Source organism: Barbatula barbatula (assembly GCF_947034865.1).
Source record: "Barbatula barbatula genome assembly, chromosome: 6".
NCBI classification, from domain to species: Eukaryota; Metazoa; Chordata; class Actinopteri; order Cypriniformes; family Nemacheilidae; genus Barbatula; species Barbatula barbatula.
The window spans coordinates 1,555,012-1,569,593 of NC_136765.1; the positions used below are offsets into that span (position 1 = coordinate 1,555,012).

General features: G+C 40.7%; 1 protein-coding gene across 1 annotated transcript in view; it reads right to left on the reverse strand.

Annotated features, from left to right (window-relative positions):
• The window catches only part of LOC306895608 (uncharacterized protein), a 59,067-nt gene extending 47,807 nt beyond the window's left edge, over positions 1-11,260 (reverse strand). The window contains exons 1-3 of the mRNA XM_079458978.1: positions 10,971-11,260; positions 5,280-5,372; positions 2,754-2,858 (exon numbers count right to left, since the gene is read on the reverse strand). Coding sequence (XP_079315104.1) covers positions 2,754-2,858; positions 5,280-5,320 — 146 coding nt within the window. The 5' untranslated portion in view covers positions 5,321-5,372; positions 10,971-11,260. The remainder of the gene's footprint in view (positions 1-2,753; positions 2,859-5,279; positions 5,373-10,970) is intronic.
• Positions 11,261-14,582: the final 3,322 nt, after the last annotated feature.

Below are 14,582 nucleotides of genomic sequence, written 5' to 3' on the forward strand. Positions count from 1 at the left end.
CACCTTATGATAGATCGCCTTAATTTCCTTTTTTCTTTCAAAATATTCACAAACTTGCTTACCACGTCATCAACTATCTGATATTCTGATTCTCAAAAATGTGTAAGTGAGTGTGTTTGGTCATTTATAAATAATCTTGATCTACATGAGACGGGTGCCACCATGTTTCTTTACGACGCAGTTCAGAGAGTTTATTTGTCTGTCATCAGTTTCTCCTGAAATACATGCAAGAAATTGGCCGGTGAACTCCGAGAACTTTAACTCTTGTAAACTTTATAGTTACTTCCACTTTGTTTGTCTGATGTGAATAACACACGTCGTCAAATTATATTTGAATAGATTGTTATTGCTGCTTCCACAGACACGAGTATTTTACAAACTCCAAATGTATTGTTTTACTTGTGCTTATGTGTATTTAAATGGCTGAAACCTAAAATAAACATTATTAGGTTGAAAACACTGCATAGTTGTGATCTATGACAGCGCTGAGCTCGTCCGTCTCTGGCTCAGCGCAAACCAACGCGCGAAAGCACAATTTGAATCTGGCAGTCACTGAACATTCTTAATCTCATCTGGGACCGTATTCTCAGGGGCACGGAAATAATATCCCATATATGGGACCAAACCGGATACTGCTCAAAAGGTTCAAATTTCTGTAGTGAGGTAGGCGGACGAGAGCCGGGATTCGAGGCCGTTGCGTGAATGATAGTGAGCGTCAGCTGTACGCGCACCGTACTATTGGGTTTCGGCACCAGTGTAAATTCCACGAAGGGAAGGAAGGAGGCGGGAACCGGCGAACATTTAACATCTTTAATCAAATCAAATAAACAAGGACGTAAAAGTACAAAACACAAACACTATTTCCGGGCCCGGTCCTCTCTTACTGACGGTCCGGTCGCTCGTCCACTTATGCTTCATAATCTCCTCCGTGATACCAGACCGGTGCGCGTACAGCTGACGCTCGTTATCATTCACGCACCGGCCTCCAATCTCAGCTCTCGCCCCGCCTACCTCACTACAATTTCATTTGTAACCATGAATACAAAATTCCGGAAGATTTGATCTCACGTTTCCATATAAGGCATAAAAATGAACGTTTCCTCACGTTTGGCGCGCCCCACCTGTCACGTCTCTAGTCCCCACCAGTGGGGCGCGCCCCACAGTTTGAGAAACGCTGGGTTAGGGGATCATTTGTATAATGGATCAGAACATGGATGATCACCCACATGCAGCCATTATTACTTTACCAAGGGGCTTAAGTCAGATTGTTTCCTAACTTTTCCACTGTTGCGCCGAACCATTCAAAGCACAGTCTGAAAGCTACAGTTATGTTTCCACGCAGCCCCGGATTGGCTAATCGGGAGCACCGGGAGAATTCCCGGTGGGCCGGTCAGTTTTTTTGGCCGCGAGGGCCGGTATTGTCATGGCACGGTTGAAATGTGGCTTTCCCTAGGCTGCCTTCACTCACAGCAGCCCTAATCTTTTTATTTATTATTTTATCGCAGCCCCACTCTTTTTTATTTCATATTTTTTCGCAGCCCCACTCAGAGCGCAGCCTGCAGGTTAATGATGACGTGATTATCTTTTGACTCCCTGGCCCCGCCCCGACAGCGCCACTGCAAGTTGCTCAAAATAAAAAACCGTCAAAAAATAAAAATGGATGACAGAAAGCGCAAAGGCGGCGCTGAAAGAAGAAAGCTCTGGAAACTGACGCGGCCAATTGTTCTAATCCGACCACATTATTTCTCAAAACAAATGAAGACGACGAGTCGGCCGGTAAACCAACGTTAAGGTATTTAGGAATAGGAGCACTGCAAGATGCTAGCCAAGATGAAATTCACACGTCTCAATAGTTGCAAGCTAGCTCATTGTTAGAGCGCCCGGGCCGACGTCGGTTAGAAGCCCGCGATGAGCGGGGCGAGTGGGACCGGCTATACAATGAATCCGGGATAGATAAAGTTGAAGAGACCAGTGCTCTGCTCAGGCGTTAATTAATGTTTTAGGGTTGTCCATGTTTCCTTGAAGCTACACTTATGCAGAGAAAAAAGAGACGAAACAATCATTAGAAATCATTGTGAAAGAAAAGTCAGATAACAGTCCAATAGTTTTATTATTTAACTAATGTTCTCATATTTTAAAAAAAATATTTGAAGTTGTAAAGCAGACGTTTCATTAAAATAAATTATAGTGTCATTAGACAGTGCAATACATTTTATTTTAATCTTTTGTAATTTATATTTTTTTCCTTATTTCAATGTTTGGATATTTATGAACACTAATTCTTAAAGAAAATAGATTCTGATACTGTCCGGCTATTTACTGTTCTAATAAATCTTCACTGTGAAGCAAAACTTAGGATACTGTATTTTCACTGAATGACAATGAATTCAAGGCTGTAGAGAACAGTGCGCTATTGCAGACTTAGGTTTTAATTATCATTATTTTAATATAGTCAGTTGTAAACTAAAGTGGGCCGGTCTAAGGCATGAAACTCCAGGGCTGAAAATGAGTCCCAATCCGGCCCTGTTTCCACGTGAGCTGGCTCGGCACAGCACGATTAAACCGTTCTCAGCCCTGAATTCTCTGCTCTGTTGTCTAACACTGCTGTTTTGAAAGAGAACTCAATTCACCATTTGCGCACTGTGACTGACAAAAACAGTTAGTGATCTTTTTGCGGCAAAATATTTAAATAGGCAAGTCTTTAAAACATGTCATTGACGCTTTTTGTTGAGATCTGAACACTTTTTATTTACCTTTGGGTAGCTGATGGTGTTTCTTTACTGAAGTTTGGTCTGCCACCTTGAGAATGATCACTCTTCACAGACACAGAGCTGATTACAGGTGATCCTGATCTTTCACTAATGACAGAAAGAGAAAAGACATTTCATTTGAAGAGATCAAATTAATAGTTAAAAAGCGAAAAATCTTCTGATGAAAGTGTGCACATCTTTTCAAATAAATTGACGAACCTGTGATTGAAATTTATTGTTGTTTGCATTGTCAGAAAAAAAGCATCATATTTCACTGGTTTATGCCAGTCTTTAGGTGACACTAAATAGATTCAGGCAGGTGTGAAGGAATTTTGTCATCAATCATATTTATTGAGGCTGTAATAATCCATGGATTCAGATGATGCTAGTCAATTTTATCTAAAAAAAAAATTATTTCGTTTTTGTTACAGTCTATCATCTTCAGAATGATCACTCAACACAGAGCTGAATATTTAACAAGGCGAAGGACGATATAGGACGATGTCACAGATGAACAGATGAGTGATGAATGAATTTATTAATAAAAAAGTGAAAACAGGGACAAAACAGAGAAATCCAAAGAACTTCCAATAAACAAACAGGGTAATCCAACGAGTAAAAAACATCCACGGAACAAAGGGGTACGTAACTAGTCAAGACAAAACTTGCTGCATGAAACAATACTAGACCAAGAACAAAGGCATGGTCAGAGTTATTATTGGCTGTGTCCCAATTTGGTTGGTGCGTTCTTTGAAGGCTTCATTTAAAGACCGATTGCGTCACAGCAGTGCGACTGAAGGCTGGTAAATTTGTCCTGATTCTAATACAGCCTCAAAATGTAACCTTATTTACGCAGGTTTTTAAGGATTGAACAAATGTATCCTTCACAGCTTTAGCTATCCCGAGATTCATTGCGCGCCTGTAATGGCTTGAAATTTATAAATAATCATTCAAAACTTTAGTTAAATAAAAGTATGTAATTCACAAAAACGCTCCATTTCAGTATTTTAATACTATATGTGATGTTGTCAATTAACATTATTGATGAATTAATGAGTTTTAAATTATTATGGTTGGTTTATTTGATATACTGTTGGGCTGTTTTAATCTACATAGACGTGTAGTTTAAAATATAAAATAAAAAAATTCTGGCTCCGTATTTGTTTAAAATAGTCAGAAACGTCTCTGCTGTGTCCTACGGTGACGCAGTTAGGAAATCCTCTGCGAGGCTGGACCGGCTCATTTCAGATCGCTTTTTGGACTTTAGAGACTGCGTGCTTTGAAGAACAAGTCCTCGTTTTTAAGTCGGCCAACTTAAATAAGAAGGTTGAAGCCCCCCAATTGGGGTTCAGGTGTGAGAGACATTAATCTTTGGGAACGTTGCAAACTGTTCAAACTGTGTCAAAGCTCTAGGGGTCCCTTATAACCAGCCCTCAACAAATAAATTACACTGCTGACAGTAAAAGCATCAATCACGTGACAATTTTTGTCACCATAAAAAACATTTTAAAAGCGAACAAAAAACATTCTTGGGGAAACGCAAAACTTTCGCAAAGGAAAGCAATGTTTTAGGGGAGAGCAAAAACATTTTAATATTTTCGCTTCCTTTCATATTTTTTCCACCACGCTGTGTACCGTAAGTAGCTCAGTCTCATCTGGTTTGACAGTATGAGATTCCTTCAGAAATAAAGACTTGCATATCAAAATGATAGTAACTGTTGAGTTCTAAGATAAACACTTAATATGAGAGGATCTGCACGGTGCCAGTGTCACTCAGATACTCCCTGCCTGTACCTTCTGTACATGTCTTTATTGAACACTGCGTGGCACATTTGAGCATGCATGGATTGTTCAGACAGTGTCATCTGAAAAATATGTCCATTGACAAATAGACAAATAAGGGACATTAATGTGTTGTTTAAGCACACAGTGGGTCACTACAAGTTACCAGGGCACGTCTTAAAAACAGAGGTGCTTTCTCTTATTGGCCTCAAGTTGTCAATAAGTCTACCAGTCCTTATCAGAACTGCATCAACTTTATCTTTTTTTAAGTCTACTCTTAAAACATATTTCTTCTCCTTGGCATTTAATATTCTTTGACCTGATATGCTATGATGAACCTTATCCATTTTACAGTGTGTGTTTTTATAGTCTGTGTTTTATTACTTAGAATTGTATTTCCCTGTTTTGGCTTGCATACCCTGTACAGCACTTTGGTCGACTTTGGTTGTTTTATATATGCATTATTAATAAGTGTTGTATTGTATTGTTTTTAGCTGTGTTGCTTGACACAGTTGAACGCTGTCAGACAGCGTGCCAATATCAAGTCTTCTTTCATGCTTGAATGAACAAAAACGTACAACATGACATAAAGCACATTTTGGCAAGTATCTTAATAAGCACAGACTTCAATAAGTAAAATAAGTCGTAAATGAATGCATAGAGTTGGGGAAATGGGAAACAGGTCAGATGGTACAGGTGGGTCTTAAGGGGATTTTATTTCTTGCAGTGTACACTTTTTTGACTTGCCTTTCAGTATCTGGTGGTGTTTTTTCCTTGAAGTCTTGCATTTCTTCATTGGAATGGTCACTCCTCACAGACAAAGGTGATCCTGATCTTTCCCTACAGAAATTAAACAAAGAGCAGAGAGTTAAACAGGAAAGCCCTCAGGGTGTACTCTCACTAGGCAATCTGAACTGTGCCCGAGCACTTTTGACCCCCAAAGCCTGGTTCATTTGACTAGTGTGATCGCTCTAAAATGAAAAAGTCAATGATATCTGCATTGAGGTCCAATGATTCTTTTGTGAGTTTGACAGTTGATAAAAGCAGTAACTTTGGCAAATGCCATTTAATAATTGACTTGAGTGCAGATGACACAGGCAGAGAGGACATTCAAAACATTTTCCTTGATCTTGTAGGGTTAGATAAGGGAACAACAGTAGATGCATTGTATCAAGCTGTTAAGAACACACTTTTGACAGCAGGTTTGGACAAAGTTGAGAAAATACTTCCCTTTATTGAAGAGTATTCATTGTCTTGCACACAAGCAAGAGTTGGCATTGCACGATGCATGCAAGTCTGTAACTGGATATTTCAGTAGCTGGTCAGACGTGTCTTCAAAGAGCAAATTTTCTTACAGCGTGCACATGTCGCAAGGTATGTCTTGCCCCTGTAGTCTTGGGTGCGATCCCACCATCCTTAAGCCAGACAGTAAGTAAAATCGGAGATGATAGGTCCTCGAGTCAAACCCCATTCTGGCAGTCTCGACACAACCGAGATGGTTTTTTTTATAAGTGACTACAGTATTTATGTAGAACTAATAATTTATTTTCCATTAGTTCCTACAAAGCTTTTTAAAATGTTTCTATCTTTTAATAAAAATCAAACGTACATAGACAGCCGGCAGCTCCCTAAGGGGGGACTGCCGGCGACACACACAAGCCATAACAAATGTCCTGGCCCGGTCCTCTCTCACTGACCGTCCGGTTGCTCATCCTCTTATGCTCTACAATCTCCTTCGTGAAACAAGACCGGTGCATGGATCCCAGCTCTTGTCCCGCCTACCTCGCTACATACCCCCATCACCCCTCACAGGCCGGGGGTATCCCGAGACTGCGCTTGCCCCTCCCTCGGGGGTAGGGGTGTCGGCGGAACTATCCCCTGGGGGTATGCACCAACGAGACTTGAGAACGGAGACGGGAGCACTCAGAGTGACCGGAGTGAGAGAGGGGAGAGAGGAAAAAAATCTAGTCCGGTTCCCCGACATGCTGCCGCTCGGTCCTCAACCAGCCAGGGGTACTCTCCTTCGCGGTGCCTTGCACTGGCCGTGGGCGCTAACCCCTACACCACCTGGCAGCCGGCAGTGTCTCCTCTGGTAGGCGGGCCCCCCGTCCCCTGCTCCTCCCTCTTGGGCAGACGGACACAGGTTCCGGCCTCTGGCGGGTGGTGGCCCCCGCTCTCGGCTCCCCCGCCCCCCGCTCGTCCCCTTTTCGGCCGACAAGACAGGCTCTGGCCAATGGCGGACGGTGGCGACCCGCCCTGCTCCCTCTGGGGAAGCAGCCATCCCACCTCGACCCAGGTGCTCAGCAGGGAGGTCTCCTCTGTTCCAGAACCACCGCTTCGGGCAGCCACTGACTGCCGACGACACACACAAACCATAACAAATGTCTGGGCCTGGTACTCTCTCACTGACGGTCCGGTCGCTCGTCCTTATATGCTCCACAATCTCCTCCTTGATACGAGACCTGTACGCGCAGCTCTACGCGCACTGGCCTCGAATCCCGGCTCTCGTCCCACCTACCTCGCTACAGGCCTATTTCCCAAAGAATTTATTAAGTGTTCAAAACAAAGACACATTTCTCAAAATTATAAACATATGCAATGTTCTCGGCTTAAAATGTTGTGCTGAAAATTGTGTACAGTTCTGTAATGTTAGTGTACATTTGAGCCTCATCACAGGTATCCAGAGGTAATAGTGCACATGACAAATAAATGACTCTTGAGAAATGTCCTGGTTTTGCACAAACTCCTCATTCTTATATGGAAAAAACAACTAAATTAACTGTCACATTGTCACCTTAAAAAAACACTAATTTTAAAATTCTCAGGATAATGTCCTTTCGGAAATGCATCGTTGGAAGAACTCAAAGTCAGTGTGAAAGAAGACAATTCGAAATAAAGTGGAACATAGTTGTCCAAATCTATTTTTGTATATGTATTAATGCTAGAAAACAGTAGACTGAGATTTGTCATAAAAACTGTTTGTATTGTTATCTACAGGGTTTAACACTACATTTTATAATTCCAGAAAACAATACAGTAACAGTACAGTACTATGGATGAGAGAATGTTCTAAACTGTCAAATTGATATGTACACTTAGAGAAAAGGGTACAAAAGCTGCCATTGGGGCAGTACCCTTAAAAAACTACATGTTGCACCTAAAGAATGCATATTTGTACCTCAAAGTAACATATATGAGTCCTTTTCACGCTAAAATTAAATAAAAAAAATTAACCATCTATTTGCCAGAATGACTTTACCAATAAATACACAAATCTGCTGCTTTTGTAAAGTCTATAAAGCATGCATCTATTTTCCCTTTATCTTGGATAACATCTTTTTCAATCAGAGTATGAAGCGTGTAGATATGATCAGTTGTGTGGTAGTTTGGAATAAATCCTATTTTACTTCTGCTCAGGACATTGTGTGTCATTTATTAAACTACAGAATAAATTTCTCTATAGTTGTTAGGGTCTGCTGTAACGTTTGTATTTTTGTCGTCAAGTTTCTTTCATTTATTGGGAAGGCTAATTGGTTTTGATTGTTTGATTACTAATTCTAGTTCCCTTTCTGTCGGTCTCTCGACGTTGTGTCGAGACTGACAGAATGGGGTTTGACTTGAGAACCTATCATCTCCGATTATACTTTTGCGAATGGGCCCATTCATTCACCTTTTTATTCCTCAGAACCTGCGAGGCTTATGCTGAGTGATCTTTGATTCTTCCTACTGGGTCTACAATACAGCTTCGGTAGTTGGCGAGAGGTGTCTTCGAAGAGCATATATCTCAAAGAGCAAAATCTCCTGCAGTGTGCACATGTCGCCAGGCATGTCTCGCCGCTGTAGTCTTGGGTGCGAATGCATCCAGACAGGTAGGATACCTGCGTCACATGTCTGGGTTCCCAGCATGCTGAGGTAGCATTCGTGGATATGACATGTCTGCATTGTGACCAAATGTTGATCACGGTATTGCAGTCATGGCTGTTCCACAACACCATCTGCTTCCTGCTCGACAGTGGCTGGTAAGCCATCTGCGGCAGTTAGTGGCGGTCGTAAATCCGCCGTGAACCTTCCAGGCCCTAACACGCTCACTGGACGAGGAGATCTTGAGTGACCCGTCTCCCGCAGTTGTGAGCCCAGTCACTCGGGCAAGAGCACCAATCACTAGGGGACCATCGCCATAGCGGAGCCTCTTCTCGTGCTGCTGTGATTCCTGCAGCACATAGTGCCACTGGTGAGACTGTGCAGGTATTCCACTTATTATCTCCCTTTCGGCAGATGTAGTTTCCGTAGTGACCCCCCTCAGGCGAGGGGGTAGCATTTCTTAGTGTTTCTCGTGAGGCCATCTTGCCTCTATAGTAGCAAGGCCATTGCCTGTATGGCCGATAGTAAGAGCCTCTTGTCGTGATCACACGAATTGATGTCTTATTTCACCACTGGATGGTTACGATTCGTGGAGCCTCTCACTCTTGACTCGCCCAGGCCGGTCAGTGTGGTTCTGCTGGAATCGTGACATGGTGCAGCACCATGGCGTTTTCGACAGGAACCCCATTATGTCAGTCTCAATACAACGTAGGGGGATTGTTTGATTTTGGAAATTAATTTCTCATGTTTCTCCGTTTTTAATTGCCAATTCTTCATGATCAGTTTTTTCAGATTGTTCCAATTTTCCCAGACTTGATTTGTATTAACTGACTTGATTATTGTCAGCTGTTTAAGAGCGTATAGAGCTTTTTTGGTTCTGAGTGTACTGTATGTGTGTAAGTCAAATCTCTGCATTATTTGGGTCTCAGTGTTTCTGATTTGGCAATGTTCTCAGTATTTTGCTAATGATTTGACAGCCATGATCGAACCAGTTTTTGTCATAGTTGGAATGCATTTTTGTTTTTAATTGAGATTGTTTTGCTGATTTTTCAAATATGAAAATGTACATATTATAGGGCAATATTGATGCCATAAACGTCTCATATTCTCTCAAATAATTATAATAATATAATTTTTCTGGCTCCGTATTTGTTTAAAAATTCTGAAACGTCTCTCCTGTGTCCTGCTTCTGTCACCACACAACATGAGCAGCAGGAGACGCAGTTAGAAAATCCTGGATTGTAATGAAGTCAGTTGTGCACTGATGTAATTCAGCAGCTCTCTGATCTCACTCATCTCCGGGGTCTTTGTCTGTCCTTTGACAGCCCCTCAATGCGGTCAAGTAATCCTGTACCCGAGCAGAGAAAAAGCCCTAAAGCAGAATGTTTCCAACACTGAGCTTATCTGTAGGGATGTTCTGCATTCCTCTGCCTCCAAAAACAGCAGTCAATTTTGGTCTAACAGCACTTTCTCCAAAGCCATTTCTGAATCATTTTGAGGTTTTTATTGTGGCATAGCGTTTAACCAATGGCTTGCTTGTCCAAACTGTCTTGAAGTCATTAACAATCTTCTTCTGTGTAGTTCTGGGCTGATCTTTAACCTTTCTCATGATCATCTTTACTCTATTGGGGAAATCTGTCAGGGCGCTCCAGACCAAGGACAACTGAGTTATTTTGTATTTCTTGGGGGAGTTTGATATGATTTGTTTGATAAGCGCCTATTCAGTCAGTTACAGGGTTGTAGGCAGAACTTTTTTTAGAGGTGGCCAGGTAAGACCCAGTGATTTTATTAGACCCATAAACAGTATTCGAGTGTAGTCTCATAAACAGAACTTGAGTGTTACCCCTGTTAATGTTTCACTTTGTTCAGTTGAATCTAAAAAAAACCTCAATAATACAGTTCAAAGTGCACTCTTGCATGTTCAATCATTGTCATCAGAACTAGTCATAACCTGAGCAAATTCTAACACCTTTATAAGTTTTTTTTATAAGTCTTTAGAAATTTACTAAATTTAAGTTTGTAATATGCAACTGGTTTAACCAGTTTGCATGTTATGACTTATGCAATCAACAACGTTATTTATAATAAAAGCAATTTAAACCGATTTAAGTTCAATGAGAGCAACACAACTTTAAGCTCACCAAATTTTGAAAAGTGAATGGCTAAGTCTGTTTATGGCACGGATGCAGTTTTTGGGGGGATGAAATGATGCTGGTATAAGACGGAACTGCGAGCTTAACCATGTATTGTATTGCATTGTTTGTGTTCATTCTTTGCACCTAGCCTATAACTTCTCATTTAGGTGTATTTGATAACTGATAAGATTGATGTCATATGAAAAAAACTTTCCATGATAATAATTTGAAATAAACCCAAAATATGATATAGTCACAACATAATTACACAAAAATTGCGCATTAAAGGCAGACTCACTTACAAGGAGAAAATACATCTCTATGCTTTATACACTGTAAGGATACGTTCGATTTAGCAAACGCACCAAAAAGCAAATAAAACACTGTTTTTACCTTTTAATGTTTTACATTAGAGGCATTCCCAAAGATTATTTCAACTTACTTTTCAGTATGATTCCTGTCTTGTCCACTTCCAAGAGAAACCCCTTCGCCTCTTTTTAAGTGCACTAGATGTGTCTAAGCGATAAAAAAAGCGATCGGATTGATTCTACGAAGAAAGAGAAATATACACGTATTTCAAACGTGACGTGTAAAACACGTAAAAATCAATACGAGCGTAAAGTAAAGTCTATAGCTCGAGGTTTTAAAATACTTTTTGAAAGGTCATTCCTGGGGCAGCTTCCCTCCTAACAGTTTTACTTTCGATTCCGAGAATCACGTGATCACAGAACTGACGCAGTTTTTTTGTTGTTATGTAACTATCGCATACTTTGGGTTTACATTTGGGAGAAAGAAAATAATAATTTGCTCGTCTTGATTACACTAAATTCTGCTTTACATGTTTACACCGAATGTTTATTTATTTATTCAAATAAACCCAAACACACATGCATGAGACATTAAGTTGCTGAATAAATGTAATAAATGAATAACGCAGCTGCAGAACAGTTTTTCATTTCTATCTTATTCAATCGCATCTCCTCATCAAACTGTAAATATGAGTCCACAATATACACACCTCAGTTCTCTTCTTTACCATATTCTATAGGATTTCTAGTGTTTTTATTATACATCTCTAAGGTCTATGCATATATTGTGAGTCATGTACGTTTCAAAATACATAGTCTACCTTGTGGAAATAAATACAGTTATTTGATTTCCTATTATAAGATGTTACACGTGCGTGCACTTCCTGGATGAGCAGACTCACAGAACTTAATGTATCTTGAGGACAAGATCTTTCGACACGAGATCCTTCTAAGTGATGTATTTTATTAGACCCGTCATCTTGTGCGCCAGTAGAGGGCGCTCATATGATAGTTGATATCCACCCTGGACTTCATTTTCCACAATCCGTTATCTGGACTCATACCTCATTAGATTCAGCTGTGCACATTTATCCTCATCGACTGTCTATTTAAATCTAGTTCATTCTGTCATTCATGAATCATTGCAATGTCTTGTATGTGTCTCGGTCACTGCACTTCTGCGCACAATAACGACATCTTGTGGTCAAACGGTGAATGTGCTGTCTGTCTGTCTGTTTGTTTGATTGTTTCATGTAATGAAACCCAAAAGCGATAAACATGTGATTTTCTGTGTTGTTGTGGTACACCAGAGCATACAGATTCTAGAGCAATAAAGATGGAGATAGACACACTTCTGTGTGATCCAGAAATGCAACGGATCTTCAGTTCTTGAATATTTGAGTCACTGAGGTAGAGCTGAACTTCAACTGTGGCGTCTGCAGCTGCGCTTTTCATTTTCCTGGTTTCCACCACATGGCTGTGCAGTAGATCCCGCAGACCTGGTAGATAAAACAATACAAATAAAGTTATAAGAGAATGTTATTATCTGCAATAGCTTTATGCATGATCTATGTCAAATGTAATGAAACACAAACACACACACACACACTATACAACAAACAGTACCTGAGTGGGACACATCGCTGCATGTGACTCCTGTGGTCTCTGGTTCAGATGAAGGGATCTGAGAGGATGCTGATGGTGTGTTTAGAGCTGCACGTATGATTGCATCATATTCTTCTGTGAGGCGTTTCACAGCAGTCTGTGCATTTGACTGAATGCAGAGACCTGGAGATTTAAAGCGTGGATCAAGCAAAATTGAGTCATGACATTCACAGTCTCTTATGTAGACATCCGCTCAGAAAGAAGTCTTATGAGGTTGTTGCACAATTGCTGTCTCATCTTGAACCTGTGAGGTCTTTGAGGTAATTATGTGCCTCAGCATTGGTATTAATGGAATAACCTTTGACCCTGACACTCCTTGAAGTGACACATTACACTAAGACATTCATTTATATCTGGTACTCTTCTGAGGTCAAAGGTGTGAGGGTTGTCTTCAAAGTTACCAAAGCAGCATCTACTGGCTCCCTCTGAGCAAAGAGACACTCTAACATGGCATATGTGCTGTTCCAACGCGTATCCAACTCCTGGATCAACTTTTGATCTGGTTTGCCCATCTTGGTTTTCTCCTTGCATCCTCATTTATAAATGATGCATATAAACAAAATAGGCCTAGAAATGTCCATATACAATCTTTCATGCACAAATCAAGGTTTATAAAAAATAAACTTGCTCTGAATTAATGTGCACCCTACAGACACTCCATGACCACGCGTACGCACTCTTTTACTGGTGTGAATGGTGTTTAGAGTTTTTTTCAATCATTTTGTCACCAATTTCAGAACCTTGATGTCATTTTTCAAAACTGTAGACACTTGTTTCAATTGTTTGGATACAATACACACAAACCAAATATGATCCGGTCATTGAACTAAAGCCACCTGTTCAAAACATCAATGAATTCCCATTTCAAAATGCAACTCAAACATTACATCTGATGTGACTGTCTGTTCATTGCATTTCAATGATCTAACTGTCAATTGGTCAAATCTGCAAAATGATAAGCAAGTTTTTAAGAACTGAGGAAAAATATTGCACATTTAGATCATGACATTTTCAGGATAACTAGATAAATTGACATCAATTACCAAAGCTGGACACTATTATTATAGATGTAGTATTTCAACATCATTCTTTATCAAACACAGTGTCTATTGTCTGATGCCCCTTTTTTACAGACACTGGACATCACTGTATTGCCCTTGTAATAGTTTTTGTGGCTTTAACAAGTTAATGGCATCTCATTACTGGTGATTGTTTTCACGCTGTGGTTTGCATATAAAGTGAGCTGAGAAGTATCCTACTCAACCTTGTGAAAACATGGAGCCAGTGATGTGAAATGGAAGACAAGGACTAGGTGGTGGCCAAATAAATGTCAGGGGACAAGCATCCCTTCTGGGAGGTGGTCATCAGCCTCGTTTGAGAGGAGTGGGTGATCGTGGAAGAGGACAAGAGCACAGACCTAGACACCAGCAGCAACAGCATTGGGTTTCTAATGAAATCGGAGCTTTAGTTGTGAACTATGTCATTAATCACGTAATGGCAAGAGTGAGGCCACTACAACAATTCAACCAAACCTCAGAAGATCAACCGTGGCCTCAATCATCACCAGGAAGTCTTCAGAATGTACTAAACATTAAGCATCTTTCAACTGTCAAATGATTGTATTCAGCTTTTGAGTGGACCACAGTATGTAATCGGATTACTGTAAATTTGTAAAAATCTTGCTTTGACTACGTGGAGCCAATATCACAATGTGTGCGGCTATATCAGACGATGGGGTGGTAGGACGCAGATCTCTTGTTGGGTCTTCTAATGCACCTCTTGTAGATTTCCTTGGTGAGCTAAATCACGTCTGTAGAGCTGGTGGTGTGACCCATGTAAACGTCTGGGATAGTGTTCAGTTTCACCATGCTCGAATGGTGCAGGCATGGTTTCAGACCTATCGACAAACTTTCGCATTGTATTTACAGCAATACCCCCCTCCCCTAAACCCAATAGAGGAATTATTTTCCACATGGAGGTTGAATGTATATGATCACAAACAAGTCACTCTTCTTCAGGCCATGGATGATGCTTGCAATGACATCATGTCAGGCTTGGATTCGCCATGCCAGGAGATTGTT